This window comes from Pseudorca crassidens, chromosome 1, assembly GCF_039906515.1.
Source record: "Pseudorca crassidens isolate mPseCra1 chromosome 1, mPseCra1.hap1, whole genome shotgun sequence".
NCBI lineage: Eukaryota > Metazoa > Chordata > Mammalia > Artiodactyla > Delphinidae > Pseudorca > Pseudorca crassidens.
The window spans coordinates 104903880-104927038 of NC_090296.1; the positions used below are offsets into that span (position 1 = coordinate 104903880).

General features: G+C 41.1%; 2 protein-coding genes across 11 annotated transcripts in view; one reads left to right on the top strand and one right to left on the bottom strand.

Moving 5' to 3' along the window:
* RFX7 (regulatory factor X7) overlaps nucleotides 1-10360 on the bottom strand; it is a 150229-nt gene extending 139869 nt beyond the window's left edge. The window contains exon 1 of the mRNA XM_067747679.1: nucleotides 10125-10360. Within this exon, the coding sequence (XP_067603780.1) occupies nucleotides 10125-10285 (161 nt within the window). The 5' untranslated portion in view covers nucleotides 10286-10360. The remainder of the gene's footprint in view (nucleotides 1-10124) is intronic.
* The window catches only part of TEX9 (testis expressed 9), a 215423-nt gene continuing 202619 nt past the window's right edge, over nucleotides 10356-23159 (top strand). For 2 of the 10 annotated variants that reach the window (XM_067747743.1, XM_067747744.1), the window contains exon 1: nucleotides 10969-11272. Coding sequence is in view for 6 of the 10 variants with exons in the window: in XM_067747685.1 (XP_067603786.1) it covers nucleotides 21326-21417 (92 nt within the window). In the remaining 4 variants the exon portion in view is untranslated. Of the gene's footprint in view, nucleotides 10473-10498; nucleotides 10632-10957; nucleotides 11273-21311; nucleotides 21418-23159 lie in introns of those variants that run through there. The other 8 variants (XM_067747685.1, XM_067747691.1, XM_067747711.1 and 5 more) reach the window with 8 other exon arrangements.

The following is a 23159-nucleotide window of genomic DNA, read 5'->3' on the forward strand; positions in this document are numbered from 1 at the left end:
CAGCAAGAAGTAGGGCTGGATGTACTGTACAGGACTAGGTTACAAAGGCCTTTGAAACCTGACAAATATTCAATCACGGTACGGGGGGCAAGAAGAAATTACTGTAGGCTTTAGATACATAAAAAAGGATGTTTTAGAGACTGATTTTAGCAGCAGTATACAGCATCACTGAACAGGGGGAAAGGCCAGGGGCAGAGAACAGCCATTTTGCTGCTGTAATAATCCAGGAATGAGATAGTAAAGCACTTAGCTATGGTCCTGGCAGTAGAAATAGGAAGATAGGGAGAAACTTAAGTGACAAGGCGAACTTGGCAACATGTTAAAATATTGGGCAAGGGATGAGAGAGAAAAATCAAATATGAAGCCAATGCTGCTAGCCTTATAGAATGAAGGAACACGGGTATCTACTACCAAAAGAACTAGAATAATTGGAAAGGAAAGCAAATTGAGGTGGCAAGGCATCATGGAACAGAAGAAGGTTTAGTGTGAAAATGCCAAGTTTAATGTGACAATGGTGGCAACCTGTACTCTGGCGAATGAATGAGTAGATGTGGTTAGAGTTGTCTGGTGAGCCTATCTATTTCGTGACTTTAGCAAAGATATAAAAAGAGAAAAAGAATGGATGGCTGAGAAGTAAGTATTTGGATATGCACAATTAAAGAGCATCTAGAGGAAAGCAGCAGAACAGATAAAACATTAATCAGAGGTAAGGTCCCGAAAACAGAGATCCTACATCCTTGCCCATGGAATCCCCAATGCCTGGCAGAGCAGCTGATACAAAGGTGACTCTCAAAAAGGAATGAATGAGAATTTCCAAAGTGCGAAGGAATCTTACTAATCAGAAGAAAAGTTACAAAATGGAAAACAGAGTCTCAGAAAAGGCCACTAAGTTGGCAAGAAGAGCAGGAAGCCAGACTGCAAGAGTTAAAATGGGTAAGAGAGAGAAAAGATCTGAAGGACAGACGGCAGCCTAAAGGGAAGAGCAGCAGGATAGACAACGAGCATTATTTTACTTGTTTGGATATTTTTCCAAACTAAAATTAATACTTGCTCATTTAAAAAAAATTGGAGAATATAACAAAGCAGAGGGAAAAACCATACGTTGTTCCAACACCTAAGTGCAGACACAGTTAACACTTTTAAAATATATGTTCAAACTTATTCTACCAAAAATATGAGTGGGCTTACATACCATACAACAGGATAATATGTGAGGGACTGGAGGGAGGGAAAGAGATAAGGAAAATAGTAAAACTACCAGGGGTAAGATTAGTTAGCAATAATTACTATATTTCTTAAACCTTTTCTTAGTGGTCAGAAAAATAGTACTTTTCTGTTATAATTGTTATCATCGAGAGTAAAGATTTTTGCATATTTGTTAATAGTTTATGCTATTCTTCCTATAAAATGAGTATCTACATTCTTCATTCACTTACCTAATGACGTTTTTCTTATGACTATGAATGAGCTCTTTAGGTCTTTGAGGGATCAACTGTTTGTTTTACTGCAAAACCTCCAAGGTTGTTTGCTGCTGATTTAAGGAAGCCCTAAGCATGTATAAAGCCACAGGAAAAGCAGCCTATGGAAAAGAACAGTTTGATGATGCTGACAGAAAAGGGGTATGTGTTAAAACAAATTCCCTAAATATATGGACACAGATGAATCCAACGGGGAAAGCAAACTGCCTCCAATAATAGAAAAGTGCATAGATATAGATGCCAAGATATAGGAGCCAAGATATGGGCTGAATGAGATACATGAGGGACCCCCACATTAAATATTCTAATCCTCTTCATGAAGTGGCATCACTCACTGAGTCAATTCAGGGTACACAGTCCCCTGCCAAGACTGCTATTGGAGCAGTTCTGGTCCCCTGCCCCAGCTCCACCCACCCTCGTCCTTTTCTTCTCTATTACTACTTTATATTATTGCTTCCACCTCTGTGCATTAAAATTTAGATGAGAGGATTGTGATTGGTGAAAACCCCACTCCTCAGTCAAGCAAACTTTGTCCTAAGCTATTTTCCTCTAATTAGTCTCATTACTGGCAAGGCTTACTGTCATCCACAACTCTGAATCTAATTCCTGATAGTGGGAATAAAGACCTCCCAGTAAGCAAACCGTTAAATGTATCTGGATCAATAGCCCATCCCTTGATTTTTTGCTAAGGCCATGATCCTGAATTTTGCCAATAAAACTATTTTGTCCTCACTGAATCTTTCTCTCATCTAATTCGGTATTTGTTTATATCATTGATTACACCATCACTGCATGTAACAAAATCTTACTTTTGTTAAATTCAATTATGTTGCATACAACTACACACAGAGGGTGAATGTAAGGTAGAGCTAGCGTCATATTGCTTTTTAATCTTTCTATGCCTGTATGCAGTAGACATTAAAATAAATGTGCACTGAATTCAGTTTTCTTTGACCACTTGATTCCATAAATGCAGGATTAGTTGTTGACCTTCTCACTTCTTTGGAACTTGTATGTACAGAATTTGCCCAAACAAAGCTTGCTAATATCTTCTACTGCAGAAAAAGGGATCATGCATTTAGTAATTTGACAGTTAATTTTTTGATCATAGATTGCTTATACACAAATGCAGTTAATAAAGCTAATGAATGCAATCAAATTACGGAAATGATTCACTTACATTAACTGAAGCATCTTGTTCAAATACATTTCCCAACCTCACAGAAGCACCAACTTTGCTCCAAGCAAGATATCACTGAAGTGACCCTCTTATCCAATTACATTTTAAAAATTTCATGTATACTGCAAAAACAATGGCAAATTCTTGGCTCTCCCATATACAAATAATATTTTACTGTCATATTGTAAACTACTTATTATGCAGTGATTGCTTTGTTTCAGGTATATTCGGTCTCTGAATTCCTATAAACCTTACATATTGGAAAATGAGAATGTTTCATTTAAATTCAGTAAAAATTCACTAAAATGGATTCATCTCAGGTAAGGCCAGTCTAAATTACTGAAAAAAACTAATTTATACACTTTAGATCATTGTTCCTTAGGAGTTGGGAGAAGTTTCATGGAAGCAGTAGCACATGAGTTGGATCTTAAAGTTAGACACTTACATCAACAGAAAAAAGAGAAGGGTTTTTAAGGTAGCAGGTAAAAAGACCAGCACAGGCATAAGCAGAGAAACAAGATAATGAAAGCAAAGAAAAAGGGTTATGGATAATACAAACTGAAGTAGCCAATTAATACAGTAATCCCATTCCCATCTTGAAGCTACTTAGCAGCAAAGGATCATCAAAATAGGAAAGCCACAGAAAAATAAAAACACAAGAAAAGAATGAAAAACACAAACCCAAGTGCTCTATATGCTTGGTTTGTATCTTAAAATTAGGAATCACAGATGGCAACCCCAAAGCTCTAGGGAATCATCCTCCAAGACAACCAATAGTTCTGATGCTTTACCTATAACACAGCTCAAATTCTAAAAATCACGGATTTCAGAAAGAAAAGGGGAGGTAAATATAGGGTATATGTACCATCACTTCCTATTCCCATGCCCTTGGTAGGCATCACTCATTAATCAGACTTGTGGCATGCAAGTTCAAGTCCATTTGAATCCTGTGTTGAAATGAGTGTAAAGGTATCCTTTGCTATCTGAACCCTTCCTATCCAAACCCAGACCACCACAAACAGGTTCAGGAATTTTTTTTTTTTTTTTTTTAAGATAAAGCTATTTGGAGGATATGGTATTTCCCACCATATGTACTCTTGCTTCCCCAAATTCCAAAACAGAACAGATTCGGAACCTGTCACTCCGACCTCTCACTCTTCAAATTAAGAAACCAAATAGGGTACAAATAGCAAGGAATACACTTGTATGTTTTCAGTTTGTTCTGAGATACAAAACCTCACCTCCCACACATTCTTGTAATATATATAGGAGCTCCTGTAATAGATGCCTGATAGAGGTATTGTGCATAATTAACCAAACCTCATTGTTTTCTATTTCCTCTTATGAATAGGAAGTACACAGTCCATGACACAGAAAAAAGTAAACGTCTCAAGAAAGAAAAATTAAATCATGTTTTAAAGTTTTTATTCATGTGGGTTAAGGTTAAGCGTTAACTACCTTAATCTCATAGTCAGCAATCAAGTGCATTAAGGTTTCAGAGCTTATTGTTCCTTATTATCCTGCCCAGGGCAGAAAGAGTCTTCCTCTTATTGGCCCATGTTACTCTTCTTTAACCTGAACTTTTAGAACCTCAAGGAAGCAGAAAAGAAAGCAACTAAAAAGACCAAATGCAGGGGGCTTCCCTGGTGGGCAGTGGTTGAGAATCCGCCTGCCGATGCAGGGGACACGGGTTCGTGCCCCGGTCCAGGAAGATCCCACATGCCGCGGAGCGACTGGGCCCGTGAGCCACGGTCGCTGAGCCTGCGCATCCGGAGCCTGTGCTCCGCAGCGGGAGAGGCCACAACAGTGAAAGGCCCGCGTACCACAAAAAAAAAAAAAATGTCTACCCTTGATGAATAAAGTGGTGAAGCTCAACTCAACACTCAATTTTCTGAAAAGAATACACACCTTTCTTATTTACATAACCAAATTTACAATATAACACTCTCTACTGCCTTAAAATATTATATTATTACTACAGGAGAAAAGTTCCTATGTGACATGCTCTTAAGTATTGAGCACCTCTTCATAAACAAAACAATCACACAAATAACCCCCCTAGTGCAATCTCTCAACTAGCAACTAGTAAACTCCCCAACACCAGGGAAGCACTACATAGTCTCACATATTTTTGCATAATCAACAACAGCTCTTAGAATACATTAAATGTAATACATGCTCAATAAATATTTGCAGACTGAATCTCATGTAACAGAACTCTTGCACGAGGTAACAATAAGTGAATTACACCTTCAGGTAGTTCTCCTGGGCTAGCACCCAAGAAAACACTGACAAAACCTAACAATCCGTCCATTGAAAATGTTCTGCTGATTGTTGATTAATTAAATGTTAGTCTTTCACTGTACTTATGGTCTGCTTTATTATTGCTGTCAATATTAATTTAGTAAAAGAGCCATAGAAATTTAAGCTAAAGGAACTTGCAGGGTCATCTAGCATAAACCTTTCATTTTGCAGACAAGGAAACGAAGGGGTCTACTTTTCCCATGCTCTGGCACTTGTCACCGCATTCCCTGGTCCTCTAACTGAATGAAAGAGACGTTTTATTGCACATTTTTGCTTAGGTTAATATTACATGTGAATGGGCATTCCTCAAATGCCAGTCTCTAGAATAGTACTTTGTATACAGCAGGTACTCAGGTGAGTACTTAAACACTGTTCTTGCTTAAAGTGTTGAAATCTGAGTGAACGACAATGCTCATTTTCATTTGTACAGTTTTAGTGTGTAACATTTTTCTAATATAAAAAGTGATTTGACGTAAGTTTTTATTTAAAGCGTCTTTCATAACAAATAAGACATTTCTGCCTTTCCTACCACTGTGAAGTTCATTTCCCCCAATAATACCAAAAACTAATACTGACACAGAAAGCAAATCAGTTCTGCACATTACATCATTCAAGACACCTCCCAATGGGGAGAGCAAACTGGTCAATAATTTATACACACACATGATCAGTACCTAAGTTAAACGAGGCCATAAAGTTGAGGGGTTTGAAACTGCCTAACTTGCCTATCTGAGCAATAGGGAAGACAATTTCATCAGTTTCTGATCATAGAGGAGAACAAGGAATTGCCTTCTTTCTGGAATCAGAAACACTTAGTGCTAGGATGCACCATCACAGCTGGCCTCAATACAGACAAGCTAAAAGGACCCTAAGTCTTCGGTGTGCTTGGTATGGAAGATAGGTTGAACTCGGTAGGTGACATGTCAAACAACTAATCAAAATGTTTAAAAGCCAGCTGATGTACTAGTCAGTCTCTAATTTTAAAGCAAAATGAAAATCTTGGGCTTATGGTTAAAGTAAACTCTAAAGTCATGAGCTTTATAGCAAATGTTTCCCACTGAAGTTGAAGAAACAATAACTATTCCTTAGAGCTAAAAATTGCCTGTCCCAGAGCCAAGAACAAAACTGAACTACTGAGTTCTATGACAGGGGACAGAAATCAGAACAAATATGGCGCTAATAAGAAAAACATATGGATCGCCGTACTTTGCTCACTGCAACTAAGAAATAAGAGAGTAAAACAAAATTGCTCAATTTGGGTTTAAATTCTAAATCTAAAATGTACCAGATTCAGACCTCTGTATGACTTACAGGATTAAATAAAGACAAGGAACTATAGCCACAGCACTGCTCCCAGGATCTGACAATGAATCAGAGGAATCCTATAGCTTCCCTGTCACTCAATTTATCTCTTTCCATAAAGTGTGTAGAATAATAACACATCATATAGAACTGTTTTAAAAAAATGGTTTTTAAGGTCTTACTTGCAAATAGTTACATAAATAAAAATAACTGATAATAATGAATTCTTTTAAGAATCCCTGAATTTGTTTGTTGAGTAAATACAGTATTAGAACATTTTCTACAATGAAACATCATGATTTCTTTTGAATTTATAGGTAAATGTTTGTCGTCTACGTGACAGTCTAATTCCAAATATGCTAATCACCCCCAAACATGCAGGTATGATTATTCTTAAACATAACTAATCACAAACAGGCAGAGTGATTTCAAATGCAATTTTTCCACAGTAATTTTATTCTATCAGAGTTTCAGGAAAAACTGCTTTAAAAAGGAAAAGAAAAGCACTTAAATTCTTTTGGTCTAAATTAAATACAAACATTCTTTTTTTTTAAAACTGGGAAGACACTGGGAGATAAGAGGAAGGAAAAACTTGCTTCAGTATTCTTTTTTCAGGTAACCAAAGAGGGGTGCAATGTAAGTTAAAGAAGTTTGCAGTGAGGTTAGATTGTGGCTTTGTTTTAGGTTGCCAGTATGAGTTTTTATTTAGAAAAAATGCATGAGTTACTAGCTTTCCTTTTTTAATGAAAAGTTTATATCAGAATTCTATTATTTTCTATTACTTACAAAATATAAATACTATGTTATAGCATATTCAGTATTAAAACACACCTCTGCAAATAAATCTCCTTTCAAGTGAGTTGTGTAAGTGATCTGGACCTCTGTCTATGGAGTGGGAATAAGGAAGACCAAGAAAGGTACAGGCTCGTTACATTGGACTTAAGCTGAAGATACCCGTAAATATATTACACAAATACTACAAGACTATCAAGTTATCAAGTTAGTAACTTTATTTTGTAGAACTATCTTAAAAATACATTATATTTCCAATTCTTAAGAAATCTGGTTTCTGATGTTAATCATTAAGTACCATGATTTCAACTCTGAATACTTAATATTTTTTCCAAAGACTCATTTTTAATGCTTGAAATAACCATGGTCATACTTTTATCTAACAGTATTTTAGTTTACTAAACAGAATAGATTAATTATGAACTGACATAATAAATAATTCATTATCCAGCTAAAGGCCTACATCACATACTGTATATGTGTAAAATAGGAGGACAAGTTCAGACTTGTTTGTGACCTGCAAGTCCAATTATTTAGAAACTATGATCAACCTAAATGCAAAACCCTTTTGATAATTATTAAATGCCACATTTGTTTAATGCAATTTTAAATTCTCATTAGTAATGATACCAAAGGTTGATACAGGATGTACTACAAAACTGATAATCTTTCAGAACATTATCAAGTGATAAAATAATTGGTAAAAAGATACTGTTGCTTCAAAAAAATGAAAAGAGATACCTAAAGAACTGTACTCTTACCTATTAAAAGTCATTTTAATTTTATACATATACACACACTATTTCGTAGGAAGAGATTGTGGTGAAGGAGATTTCACTTTCTAATGTCTTTATTTTATATAGTCACTTGATGAATAACATAAATCCAGTCTTGCGGAGCAGCGGCTATGAGTCTATATATTACATAGAGCCACTAACGTTGTTTATGATCCACAAACGTTGTTTATTCTAAAGTTTTAAATATAAAGAAATAATTTTTGCAAATAGGATTTCTAAAGCTTAAAATTAAATGCTACTAAGTGTGCCAGTACAATTTTATGAAGCTATAAAATTGTACATTTGGGGATTAAGGTGTTTGTTGTCAGTTTTTCTTTTCAGAGCAAGTACCAAAAACTGAAGCACACTGTACTTCAGAAGTTTTTCTTACATTAAAATCAGCGCGGTTAAGTTGTAATGGATGTGTAAATATAAATTATCAATTAAAGAATAATTAAATCACATGATTTACCAGAAAGAGCACCACTCCACTATCATTATCATTCAAACACTTCAGTCCACTGCCTATACAACTTATTCATATTTTAAAAATATAAGGTGAAGGTTCCTTTCCCCTACTGTTCTCATAATAAATTAAAACATATACTTACTAATTCAACTTTCAAAATTTGCCTTTCTTAAAAGATTTTAGTCCTTTAACTTGGATGTCCCTTACCTGAATGTAAAAACCAAAGTGCTCAATTCAGATTTCAGAGACACTAGTTACATCAAGTTAATAAGGGGGAAAAAAACCCTGGTTTCTGGAAACCTTGATGGTAAGGAGATTAAGCATCTCTTCCTTTAAATTACAGCTTTAAAAGGGGGTAGGGCATCCATCGAAGAATAAAGCCTTCTCTCTCTCTCTCTCACACGCACACACACAAGGCAATCCTATTTATCTGACCTATTCAAACTGTCACAGCAGGACTATTGTTAACCCTAAAAAATTCTCCTTTAAAATATTTAAACTTCATTTTAAAATTAAAACTGAAAGCAAGATACTCAGCTGCCAACTACTGTGTAGTATGAAACTATTAAAGCCTGCACTGACCTACTTCATACTATCATCATGACAATATGGATGTATGCCAAGAAAATAATGAAATTACTATATAACAAACTTTAATTTTCTATTCAAAAATTGTCACTGTTTTTAAATGTGTAAATATTGTACTGCAAGGCCAGTTGTTTTATACTTTTTAAGTTGCAATATAAAAAAAGGAGTTTTGATATTTCAGTAATCATATTCAATGATGAACATGCAAGATCTCATTTTTAAAATCAGAGCTTTTTTAAACACCACATTTAATTCTATTTTTAAACTTCTATTAAAAGCAGTCTCTTAGACTAAACTCCAAATAATCCTTTCCATTTTTAAAATAGCAGTACACTTTTTAAAACATGTCAGTTAATGAAGAACCCTACAAAAATAATGCAAGTTCATGTTCAAAGAATATTTGCAATGGCTCTAACAGAGGACAGACTTAAGTCAGTGTATTTAATTATTAAAAGACTGCTAGCAGTCTTTCAAAGTTTAATCTAATGTTGAAATATTGGAAATTCTCATACAAGAAAGTATAGGAATAGCAAAGGATATTTCATCCATGGTTTCTAAAAAAAGACACACGGAATGGCAACACATTTATTTTAAATTAAACACATCCTTTTAAATTAGAAAATCACTTTGCTGTGTAAACTACCACCTTAAAATATCTCATACTAAAGAAACCCTTTCTTCACAATCAATGCAAAGATTAAGATCCCTGGAAGAGAATTTTAATCTCAGAATAAAGAAGGCAAAAACATCCAGAAACAGCAGCTAAACCAACTGAAAGGAAGAGACACATTAGGTTTTGTGCTGCATATTAATATTCTTACGCACAGTGTCTGTTTGGTGAAAATTCACAATACACTTCTTCCTCCCAGTATGACTGCAAAAAGGAGTAAACACATTTTACATTCCTCAGTCCCAAATTCATGCTACCATCATGCACCATGACTTAATTTCGACCCGTATTCCTCTTACACATAAGTGAAAAACATAAATGACTTGTTTATCTGCACTCGAAATTGAGGAGGGGGCAAAAGCATTTTTTGGCTCCGGAGCCCAGGAGCTGATGCAAAGTCCCCACACCTCCAGAGGTCCTATGAATATGCACCCGACTTTGTGGAGACCCCCATTCAATGAATGCATCAGCCTCCTCCTCGGCTCCCTTGCCCGCCGCCCCCCACCCGCTTTGCAGCAGAAATGTGCCTGGGCTTTTTTACCCCAGCGATGGAGGATCCTCTTACCAGATGGAGTTCTTGATCCTGTGTTGCAGCGCGCTGGCCTCTGTCCCTGGCAGCCCGGGCACAAGGGCTGGCAGAGCCACCCCCGAGTTGGGGGCGCTGGGGGGAGGCTGCTGATGGGCATCAGGCTGCTGTGGTGGCGGCTGTTGTTGTTCCTCTGCCATCGCTGCTGGAGGGGGGGGGAGGGACGGGGGGAGGGAGGGAGGGAAGATGGGGGCGCGGGGAAGGGTGAGGGAAGAGACGGGGAGGGGAGGACGTCGGGGGAGAGGAGGAGGGGGGAGGGGAAGAGGAGGAGGAGGACGAGGAGGAGGAAGGAAGCTGGATAAGCTAGGCCTTTACCCCAGGGCTCGAGTGAGTCGCTTTCGCCTGCCGCCTGGGGGACATCACCGGGGAGACCGAGCGGCTCCTTACGGCCGGGGCGCTTCACCGCGGGAGAGGCATGGCGGCGCCCCTCAGCCCCCCGCCGCCGCCGCCGCCGCCTCCTCCCGTCAGCGGCCGGGGCTTGGGGGGGTGAGGAGGGGGCGTCTGAACACGAGGTGGGGGGCAGGGCTCCCCCAAATCCAAGGAGAACGGTTGCTCAGGGACCTGGCGGCCTGGCCTTCCTTTCTTGCCCCCGGGGCTTTCTACTCCGGCAGCCCCGCGCTGCTGCAGCCCCAGGCTCGGCTCCACGCCACTCCCCACGCCGCCGCCGCGGCCACCGCTGCCCTGCCAGCCCCGGAGGCAGCCCAGTGCGCGCAGCCGCACTGCGGCCCGGCGCAGACGGCAAAACACCTACCGCTCGGCCGCGGGGGGGGTGGGGGGGGCGTGGACCAGTGTGTGCGGGATACGCGCGCGGGCGCGGGGTGCGCACGGGCGCGGAGGGCGGGCGCGGGCCAGCTGGGCCCGGAACGTGAGCCGCCGGGGCCGAGGAGGGGACTGGCCGAGCTGGTGGAGGAGAGCAGGAAAACGTGGGGGGAGGTGCTGGCGAGAGAAAGAGAACTTGCGTGAGGAGGAGGAGGAGAAACCAAATTTAACATTTGGCGTGGAAATGGGATTTTTTTTTTTTTTTGCATCCTCCAAGCAAGTAAAGTGAAATCAATCAACATTATCCTCCCTCCCCTCGGCAAGTGAGGATTACTTTCTCCTTGGGTAAAGGAAGAGAACTGAAGCAGGTAAGAGCATAAGCTGACTTTTCAGAAGCCCCCAAAGAAGAACACCCGTTGGAATTAACCACCCTTTAGGTCATTCAGTCTTGAACGGAAATCGCAAGGCAGGAGCTGGGTTGACTGCTCCTCGGTCGGGCATTCAAAGCCCTCCAAATCTGGCCCCACTTTAGCTATCCAATCATAGCTGCCTCCATCCCCGTGCAAGAACTCCCGGCTCCAATCAGTGAAGTCTCCATGCCATTCTCAATGCGCCGCAGACTCATTCTTCCTTCGTGCCTTTGCTCGTGCTCTTCCTCTCACCTCCCTCCCCACCCCACCCCCTTTCCTGGATTGCCCTCCCTCCTCCTCTATACCGCTCTCCAGCCAACCCAAGCTCTCGGGCACAGCTCAAGTCGCGGCTTGTCAGGGTCCCTGGCAGCTAAGGCCCCTGCCTGCCTCGGAAAGAAACGCGTGTAGTTCTCACAACATGGAGGCTCAGGCTCCAGCCACAAGGTCCTTCCTTCGGAGCCAGTTGAACCCCTGGACGTACTCTCTGCCCCCTACCACGCTACTCATCTTTAAGAGCTAGCTTTGCCCACCAAGAGTAAGACTCCCTGCCAGAAACATGCAAGTCCCCTTTAAGAGCAGAAGAATTGGCTTTTCTAGGTGGGGCTGATCAGGGAGGCCTAAACTGTCTGGGTGTAGAAGACTACAGCCAAGGCCTCTGGCACCAGACGGAACAGCTGCTCAGCTCACACTGACCTTTCTATGGGCCTGTGGGTGTTATGAGCTATTCTGCTTTAACTTTTCTGACAGTTTCTATCAGGTTTCTACCTGTCAGATTCTCTGGCCACTTTCCTGCAGTGCTTGGACTTTGGGCAGTGAGTCCCTGCCACCTTTTAGACTCCTCCTGGGTGGGGAATCTGATTGGCTTGGGTTTCTTGGCCTTTGGAGTTCTAGGTTCCCTGCCTTGGCCTGGAACCTTTTTGCTTTTGCACCACTGTGCCCTCAGGCCTGACTCACAGAATCCACTCCCAGCTTCCCCCTGAGTTCTTGCACGTGGTGGGAGCAGGAGGAGTAGGAGGGAGGAAGGACACCTGCGTGCTAGACAGCTCCTCCATGAGGATTCGAAGCCCCTTGGATTCCTTTGCACCCTGAAACCCACCGCACTGACTCTGCCACACAAACAAGCCCCCTTTTCCATAACCTAGGGTCACTATTCGCTTAGCCATTTTTAGAAAATATTAGTTGTTTATGAATTCATTTTGCTTATGGACCCTTATGTTCTATGTAAAAACAGGCTTTTTTTCTGTACCAAATTGATAGACGTGCTGTGCACTAGACAGAAGCTTTGAAGAATGAAAATGCCTGATGTTTGCTGAGCACTTTTTACTGTGCAAGACCGACCTAGCACTTTCCATATATTGTCATCCCCAAATTGTATAATGTAGTACTAGTCTCCCTATTTTACAGAACCAGAAGCTTAGCGAGGTTAACACTCTTAAAGTGACCCAAATAGTAAATGAGGGAGCCAGGATTTGAATCCTGAAGTCTAATGCCAGAGCTTACAAGCCTTGGTGAAAATGAAGTTATGCTGAAAAATCTTGAATGCATATCTAAGCTGTATATCCATGGGGAAGATGGAGGGAGTAAAAAGGCATTGGGGAAAGTTGCAAAGTCGCCCAGGTTCTAATTTTTTTACCTTGCCAAGAGAGAATGATGGCTCCACGTTGCCACAACCTGGGAGGGGGAGACCCTAGGGAGGAGGTTCATCCAAGAAGGGTAATGTATCTGAGACTGCCAAACGCCTTAAGAAAAGGAAGCTGAGAACCAAGACGTTTCTTTTAAAATTTACTACCGGGTGTCACACAGGCTGACTTCCCGACTGCAATTTTTCAGTGTTTTATAGGTTCCATAAAAGAGCATGTCATCCCAGCAGCCACTAGAGGGCACAGCAGAGCCGCAACCCTGAACTGCCCTCTAGCGGCGGTGCTGACGAGAGGGCAGTGTTGAGCCTGTGGGCCCTCAAGGGCCCACGGGGGGGTTGACATCTGGGACTCTTAGGTTCAATCAGCAATGAGAGGGGTCGCAGATAATGTCAGACTTAAGAGATCTTATTGCCAGAATGGACATCCTTGCAGGGAGGCTTTAAAGAGTCAGCCCCCACTGCTCACTTAAAATCTGGGAGTGGAGTGTGTGTTTTGTTACCGTCTTCCGAGAGGGCGGTGAATACGGTTATACCAGTAGAAACCTAAAAGAAATCTGATGAAGTTATTCAAAATCGTGGGTGGGGACTCAAGCCAAACCCAGATACCTCGAGTAAAGGTGGCAGTGTAGCCATGGTGCTTCTGAAATTGTGCTTGCCCCCCTCTGGTTATGAAACTCTGTACTAAGGTCCCTCAGGGACCCAGAATCAATGTGGCTGAATTCCTCAGACCTTCGGTTTGACTCAGTGAGAAGTAGCGGAAAACATTATAGTGAACATGAATTTTCAAGAGAATACACTAAATTTTGAGCTTTTGTTTCTCAACCCTGAGGAGTATAAGTCTGTTCTCCCTGGGAAAGTGTACTCCCGTGGAAAATTTTGAGAAACACTGATGTAGTGGGGAAGAAAGACTCCAGTCTGAGAGTCAGAAAACCTAGGAATTCAAACCCTCTGTTCTCATCTCTATAAAAATGAAAATCATGACCTATCTCACAGGGTTATTGTGAGAAACACATAAGGTGATACCTAAACCAGGGAAATGCTGTACACAGAGAAAGACAATCTATAAGGTGTATCGTGAGTACCTTGAAGCCTTATTTTATCTTAGTAATCCCGGGACACAATTCCTTACTCCTGGGTGTTCGTATTTGTTGAATTGAGTAGTTACCTAACCTGAATTTTCTTAGCCCAGTACATTATACCATCTTGCTCTCTTATGTCTAAACTTTGTCTCCTTTATGAAACTAAAGGAGTACATATGTTTATGTACATATGTTTATCATACATTTATTATACCCCATACATAAGAGTGTCAGGCATTGAAAATATAAATAAATAGATAGATAGGTAAGACCTGGTCCTAACTTGAAGTAGTTTACATTCTGGGGAGAAGAGAGACCTATTAATATATATTAGTTACACAAGGTGATGAGTATAGTGGAGGGAGGGATTGGTCCTGCTCAAGGTAAAAGAGCTTTTGGAGAAGGCCTCTTGGCTATCATTTGAATGGGGTCTCATCGGGTGAATAGAAGTTCAACAGGCAGTACACTGAGGGAAGATGTTTTCAGGTCAAGGAGCAGCATGAACACTGGTGTGAAGCCATGAAAGGGCACATGAGATGAGTGCATAATGCAGAACCCAGTGTTAGCTCTGTGCTCAGATCCTTAATGGAGTGTATAGGGGAGGGAAAGGAGGGGAGGGAGACACAACCCATTTTACTAAATGTTACTCTGTGTTAGTTACGATTGTTCTGACAAAATGAGGCCTCAAATAGGCTCATCATTGGTTAATATTGGTTAAGTGCTTAAAGTGTACATTTAATTTCCACCAAGTATGGTGGTTTACAGATGTGGAAAAGATCAGGTTCTACCCTCTTTTCCTTTCCCTCTTAAAAACAAAGGATTCCCTCATCCTTTTTTCCTTTATCATTACTTTCTGTGCCTTCTTCCATTGCAGACTTTTCCCTCTAGCAGCTGAAAGTGGAATATGTAATTATCTACATGTTATTATTTAAGGGAACAGGGAAGGAAGGCTTTCCATCTCCAAAAAAACTTTCTGTGTATCAGAAAGTGATGATTAATTTCTTTGGACTAAGCTCTTGTCTTTCAAAATGCATGTAGTACAAGGGGAGCTGATGTATCAAGTTCCAGTGCTGTAATGTAATTGAGTTTTCAGTCTTTTACTGGCATTAGAGGGAGGGAAGTGAGGGCAGTCAGGGGGAAGACAACAAAGAGGAAGCAAGATTACAGAAGAGGGAGGTTGGAAGGCTCAAAACCAAGTGCATATTGGCAAATTTGGTTAAATTTTCTCCATGCCATACTTTACTAATGTTAGCATGATGTGAAAATATGATTTCTCCTGTTAGAGCGCAAATATTCTATTATGTCATCAAAACAATGGTTTGTTAAGGGGAAGTAGCCTAACTATTCAAATACTGGGTAAGGCAGCAAGGTGTTAACAACCCTGTCACTACCTGGCTCTGTGACCCTATCTATACCAGTCATTCTGTCAGGTCCCTTTACTTACTCCTAAGGATTATTGGGATAAAGTTCTCGTAATGTACTTGGCTCTTCAAGTGAAAGGTATTATGAAAATGAATGCCAGGTACTGCTTTGATTTCATTTAGAATTTTTCCACTGTTGTTACAATACACATTTATGTTGTGACCTGCATTCTCTTTTTATGAAAGAAGGTTCAAGTTAATATCATCCGTCTGAATTTTAAAAGAAATGTTTACTTTTACTTGGGGCCAGAAAGGTCCCAAGTAGAAATTTGATATCTTGGAAATTCAGGCCAGCAGCAGCTATGAACAGAAGCCGGTAAAGGAAAAGCATATTTACCTAACCTAAAAGTGACAGTAAAAAGACACTAGAGCCAGTCCCACAATGAGGAGGTCAGCACTGGTGCAGTCTGAACTGGTAGAGCCTAGTCAGTAATCCACAAACTCATCACTCCTCAGTTCAAGACACATTTAAGTCCCTCTTATATACTAATTATTATGCTGAAACTACAGAAAGATTTAAAAATAAGTGATAAGGGACTTCCCTGGTGGACCAGTGTGTAAGACCCTGTGCTCCCAATGCAGGGTCCTGGGTTCGATCCCTGGTCGGGGAACTAGATCCCACATGCGTGCCGCAACTAAGAAGTTCGCGTGCCGCAACTAAAGAGCCCACATGCCTCAACAAAGATCCTGCGTGCCACAGCTAAGACCCAGCACAGTCAAAATAAATCAATAAATCAAAAAAAAAATTAAAAAAATAAGTAGTAAATACAGTATTGTTCTAATCTTCAAGAAGTTCATAATCTAATTGGAACATAGACATATCAGCCCACGCATATTTTTAAACATGAAGTGAAAATGCAGGGGACAAACAAAAAAATAAGTGTGTGCCAGGATAATTTATTGAGCTATTAATTTGGTTTATGTTCCCCTTATATTTTCCCTCCTCTCCATGCCAAACATGCTTCAAGGGAGTTTTGTGTTTCTAGGCAGAAAGAAGTTTACAGGAGCTCCATATTAGACCATTCCAGGGGGCACCACTCACATTGTAATTGAAGCCTCCTGGACCACAACTCCTTAGGTTGCTGTTACCCCTGGAGTTGTGCCCAGCAATTTGCCTTCCAGGTTCCTTGCTCCTAGAGGGATTTTGCTAGGGGGTTCAAGAGGTAGGGGCATCTGGTGAGGGAAAGGAGGAAAGAGAGAGAAGGAAGGAGGGGTTGTGCGTAGGTGGAACTGTTGCAAATGAAAAAATTTCCCAAACTGGAAGAGAGTCAAAGTTCAGGGTTGCAGTAGTGGGGACACCAGCCCTGTTTCCTCGATCACCCCAAGTGATAGCCAGACCTCAGACAGATGCATGGTGACCCTATGGAGGCTGGATCGCCCTACCACTCTTGGTCTGTGAGCAGAGCTGTTGCTTGGCTTCTAGGGACCATGTATTCCTGAACAATGAAGTTGTCAAAGTCCATCTTCCCTCATTTTCTGGGCTCAACATAAATCTTCCAGACTCTAGTGCATTTCTAGGGAAGAACGGAGGGAAGCCCAGTAATAACTGGGATTGGAGTTCCTTCTACTTCAGTGGAGTTAAGGCTGGGATCATTTAAGTCTGACGTGAATTTAATTTGATTTAAACACAATAAAGAAACGTGACATTTCTTGCACGCCCAAATTTGTACTTACAGCTTTAAACCTAACTAGTGGTGGATACTATATACAAAGCAGTGTTAAGCGAGATGTGTAAGATTAAGCATCACAGTGAATGGCACAGCTAATAACTGCTGAGGGAGTTAAGAGAAAGCAAAGAGCAAATGGAGGTGCCTTCACGGAGGGCCAAAAAAAAGTAAAACAGAGGTGGCTTCACGGAGGGCTTCGGACAGAGTTGGAGTGTAAGGAAAGGGAAGAAGTTTGTGAAAGTGGGAGAGAGAATGTCAGCAAGCCAGAAGGGAAAAACAGTGTGAACAGAAGCAGGAAAATCAGCATGACTAAAGAGACAAACAGGAGACTGGCGTAACCGGAGTGAATAGCTGGTGATAAAGGTTGTGCTGGGTACCAAATTCCAAATCTCTGCTTCTGTCCTCGCTGTATAAGGCAGGGTTGTATCAGAGAACAACCAGTAGAATATATTATAAATTTCTTGTAATATTCATTATGATCACATATTTATCACAGTATTTATTGTAATTATTCTATTATAATATATAATTTAAAGGAACTGGCTTGCCTGATTGTGCGGGTTAATAGGTCCAAACTCTGTAAGGCAGGCCAGCAGGCTGACAGGCCAGAAACTCTTGGGCAGGAACAGGTGCTGCAGTTTACAGGTGGAATTTCTTCTTCCTTAGGAAAAACCTTAGTTTTGCTCTTAAGCCCTTTCACTTGATTAGATGGAGTCCACCCAGAATATCAAGGATCATCTCCTTTACTTAAAGTCCAATGATTGTAGATGTTAACCACATCTAACAGAATTCCTTCACAGCAACACCTAGGTTAGCATTTAATTGAATAACTGGTACATTAGCCTAGTCAAGTTGACACATAAAACTAACAGTCACATTCACTACACTCTTTATGTCATCCCTCATGTATCTGAGAAGAGGAGGAAGTCTTTGGACTTTCTTCTTAGGAACCTCAGGAAAGATCCTTTCCTATGAAGTAGGCCAACTTGTGTCCTTGCCTTGGGTATATTTATTTTCTTTGCTCTTTTTTGTATATAAATATACATCCTCCCAGGAACTTCCTGTTTTTCTTCATCCTTCCCTCCCGCCCCCATTACCTGAAGTTGTACCAAGTAAGAATTGTGGTTTGATGTTAGTATGGGTTTTTAAAAAATCTTTTGTTTTTCCTATTTATAGTGCCTCTAGTGTACCTATTAGCATCATTCTCCTGAGTTGGCCAAGCTCTCAGATTTCTGCCTTCTGTAGCTACCTTCTAAAGGGCTCAGCTGATGTAAGCCTCCATCCTTGTCACTTGTAACCCTGGGTCTGTGGTTGGAACAGGGCTCAGCATCCAACATAAGGGCAACCAATCCCCTGGCTGGACAGTGACCTGTGAGCTGGCTAACTATAAGGTCTTTGCTCAAGGAAGAGGTTAGTAATTAATTAACAAATTGATTCCTTTCTTGGAGAATATGAATATGATAAAGAGAGACAGTTAGGCAGTTGGCGGTAAAAAAAAAATAAAGTAGCTAAGAGACACAAGCGAGGCAGACCTCAGAAAGCATTAGGCAGCAGCAACCAGTAGAGGGAATAAGTAAGAGGCAACTGTGAGAAGACAAGCAGAAAAGGCTTTCAGAAGATAAGATAGTTGCTTAGTAATGGTAGGAGCAATAGGCCCAGAGGTGGATAGAAACGGGAGATTTTTTGATGGAGCTCCAGAGTAAGAGGGCACAAATGAGGAAGAGCAGATTATTGGCCAGGCCTTGGGGAAATCCAGAATAACTGACCAGAAACCAAGGAGCAGAAAGTCTAAGTGACTTCATACAGACTTGAAGAGAGCTAGGGAACTAAAACATTTAGGTTCCAGTGCAGTTCTAGCAAGTGGTTTATTTCCTTAGATCCTCAGGAGAAGGTTTCCATTGCTACCTTACTTTAGGGTGGATCTCTCTCTTCCAAAAGATTCTTACACATGCGGTTATGGTCCTGACCATCTGAAGAGCTCAATTAAATGTCAAGAATTGCATCCTCTTGAAAGTCTTACCTTATCCATTCCTCATCTCACCCGCACCCAGGTTGAGTTAGCTGTCCCTTTTCTGTGGTCCTTTAGGACCTCACACAGCCTTATGTCAAAGACACTATCTCATTATATGGTAATTGTAGGCTTACTTGTCAATTTCTTGTACTTACCCTCCCCACCGTTGGCTCCAAGTACTGTGAACTGTATGTGGTTAGGATGTATGTTTTTATAATTTGTTTTTTTTTTGTTTTTTTTTTTGCGGTACGCGGGCCTCTCACTGCTGTGGCCTCTCCCGTTGTGGAGCACAGGCTCCGGACGCGCAGGCTTAGCGACCATGGCTCACGGGCCCAGCCGCTCCGCGGCATGTGGGATCTTCCCGGACCGGGGCACGAACTTGTGTCCCCTGCATCGTTAGGCGGACTCCCAACCACTGCGCCACCAGGGAAGCCCTATGTTTTTATTCTTTTCTGTATCTCCTACATATAGTACAGTCCCTACCATAAAGTAACCAAATAATAAATGTTTGTTAAATTGAATTATTGAGTTAGAGAGAACTCCTTTTGTTTAGGCCAAGAAAAAAAAAGGCAGGATGCAGGAAAAAGCAGAATGGGCTAATAAGAAAACTCAATAGCTTGTCCGTAATAATAGTGCAGGTACTAAGAACTTAGTTAATTCATACTTAAAATTCATGTCTCTGTGACTATACAAAAATTTCCCAAGCAGCCAAATATTGTCTGTTCAGCTAGACATCTGGTGCTATGATTCACCAGTTTTAAAGGTACTTTGGCCAGCCCTCTTCCTTTTTTTTGTTTTGTTTTGGTTTGTTTTGTTTTTTGTGGTACGCGGGCCTCTCACTGTTGTGGCCTCTCCCGTTGCGGAGCATAGGCTCCAGACATGCAGGCCCAGTGGCCATGGTTCACGGGCCTAGCCACTCCGTGGCACGTGGGATCTTCCCGGACCGGGGCGCGAACCCGTGTCCCCTGCATCAGCAGGCGGACTCTCAACCACTGCGCCACCAGGGAAGCCCCCTCTTCCTTTTAAGTAGAAGAGTCAGCTACGTTCTCCCTTCAGCCTCGAGTTTCTCATCTGGATTCAGATCCACACTCTTGGACAGGCCAGGCTTGAGGCTCACTCTCAGGAACATCCCTTGGGCTTCGGAGCTGAGAGTCCAGGACCCAAATCCCAGCCATACCCCTTGCCACTTTTGTAGTCCCAGACAAGTCCCTCACAACTCTCTGAGCCTTGGTTTCAAAGTGGTAGAAATGGGGAAATAGGACTCCCTTACATAGTTATGCTGAATGTTTGATGAAAAATATTTGTGAAAATACCTAGCACAATGTTTTCTACTTCGTAAGAGCCAAATAAATGTGAATTTCCTGTATATTCCTGAGGAGGTGGAGAAGGGAAGGGAAGACATAGGATGATGGTGGAGGACAAGGACCTTGACAGTAACAGGGGCCCTGAAAATCAAATGGGCCAGCAGCCGAGGGACCGTGTGCCACCACTTGAAAATCTGTTAAAGCACAGGTCTTAGTCATCCAAAGCCACACTGCACCAGAGGCAGCTGCCACAGGAGATTTTCTGATCAGTGTGGAAGGACATTCAAACCCTGCCAGGTTGAAATTGGGGCACAGTTGATAGTGAGATAGGCATCATTAATGGCAAGGGGAAAATTTTTGGCCTACACCAAGCAGAGAAAATTTTGAGATTCATCTAATGCTGTCTCAGAGAGTTCTGAGAATGTACAGAGGCAACCCCTGCAAATAAACCCAACACTGGAAATGGAGAAAGAAGGGAAGGTGTTAATAATCAATTGAGGAATCTCAGAGTATTCATAGGAATTTCACATCCATATGTATCCCTTCTGAGGTCCCGAAAGAAAGCCCAATGAGACCAGCTACTCTTCCCGGGGACTTAAGAGCCCAGATAACGTGTTTGTGTGTGATTGAGGGAGGGGGGCGTCAGGGTTTATGTTTTCCAGCTGCTCTGGGTAGAGTTCCCTTAAATCAGGATTAAAAACTGTTAAAGTTAGCTCATAAACAGGCTAACTGAACAGGCTGCTTGGCAGGCAGGGATTGAGGTATGGCAGGATGGGGGTAGCATTCCAAAACAGGATGAGCTTGTTAGTCAGATTTTTCTGACTGAATATGTCACAGATGTCACTGATTGCTGCCTAATGTGTCATTTGTTATCAGGCAGAAAATGCTAAATGATTACAGCTCTGCAGCAACCGGTGTCTCCCACCCCCATGAAGGAACACTTTTTAATTGAATGGACCACCGAAGCTATTTTTAAAGGCAAGTGACTCAAGACTAAGTACCCCTTTTCACTCTAATTGGTGAACATCGTTTTCTCATTTCGAGTCCCCTCAGAGATGCTGTTGGAGTAGGGCTTCAATGTTCTTTCTGTGTCGTAGATGCTCTTTCTGAGTATATTTTTAAATGTTTTGAAATTTTAAAAATGGTAAGATAATAAGTTACCACCCACAAATAAATTATATTTAATGGTGTTTTGAAAGGGTTAGTTTTAAAATCCTGTGTTTGAAGATTAAATCAAGACGTCAGACTGAAGGAAGCTTACCTCTACCAAATCTTATGAAATGACAGAAAAGGTTGAGAGATGGGGGAAAGGGGAAGGGGGAGAGGAATAATTGGTAACAGGACTGGGGACAAAAAAGTGTCATCAGTGTATCAGAAAATTTGGAAAATTTTCTTGGAAAAACAAATTAGAGCACCTGAACCTCAAATACTCCTAAGCTTAAGACTGCTAAAGGATTAGAAGCAATTTCAGGGCTGCTCCCATCTCAGAAAGAGCAGATTCAGTGCGTAGAGGGTGCTAGCATAATGACCAGAGCAATGAATGAAGACATAGCAGTTGGAGCAGCTGGACTGCTGATCTCCTTTCCTTTTCCTGCTTAGAATCGTCCCCAGATTAAAGCAGTGAGCCTGTGGGTCCTGGGAGCCAAAGATAGAATAATAGCAATGGACTCCAGGAGGGACAGGGAGACCCCTCGCTCTGAAATCACTCTGCCCAGCAGTATGTCCTTCCCTTCTCCTATAATCACTGGAGTCAACTCACATTAAGCAGAAGTAGAGCACTAAAAGGAATTTTCATTTACAAAGTAAAAGATTAATCAACGTAAGAATAACCCAAGTTTGTAGAGGCAACAAACTCAGTAAATACTGAAATAATACCTGTGGAAAGATAAATGAAAAGTAAGTATAAATTTCATCTTATTTTAAGAAAAATATAACTATAAGTAAAATATATACTTGCTACAAATTAACAGTTATCTTCAAAGAGATTAGGACATTATTACATTAGTGGAAAGGAAGCAAACAGTGATCTTAGGGGTTAAAAACATGATTTTCAAAATAAGAAAACTCAGCAGATGTGTATCATCAATAGAAATTCCTTGAAAGGATAACTGACTTTTGGATGAATTTTAATAAAATAAATAATGAATCCAAGAAAGGTGAAGATATTCAAGAAACAGTGGAAAGGAAAGAAACTAGTTAACTTGTCTAATTATTGCCTGTGTTTAAAAATTAGTAACATAAAATTAAAATCTAATTAGATGCTGGCAGACTTTTCCTGTAAAAGACCAGAGAGTAAATATTTTCAGCTTTGTGGTCCATACAGACTCTGTCTTAACTACTCAGCTCTGCTGCTATAGTGTGAAAGCAGCCATAGATAATATGTAATTGAATGGGCCTGTTTGTGTTCCAATAAAACTTTATTTACAAAACAGGCAGCAGGACAGATTTAGCCTGCCTGCCACCCCTGTTTTGGATGAATGCAGCATAAAGATGGCAGAGACAAGGTGTGATGAAGAGACAAGAGGAAAGTTCTAAAAGGTCAATTAATAATGAACCTTTACAAACCTAACAATATAACATCAAAAGTCATGTTTATAATATAACGTATAAAGTAAAAACTGATAGAAATACAGGTAGTGATGAAAAATACACAGCTATTTTGGAAGACTTCAACCCAGAAATTGACAGATAAAGTAGGAAAAAAGGAAGCAAGCGTAGTGAGAA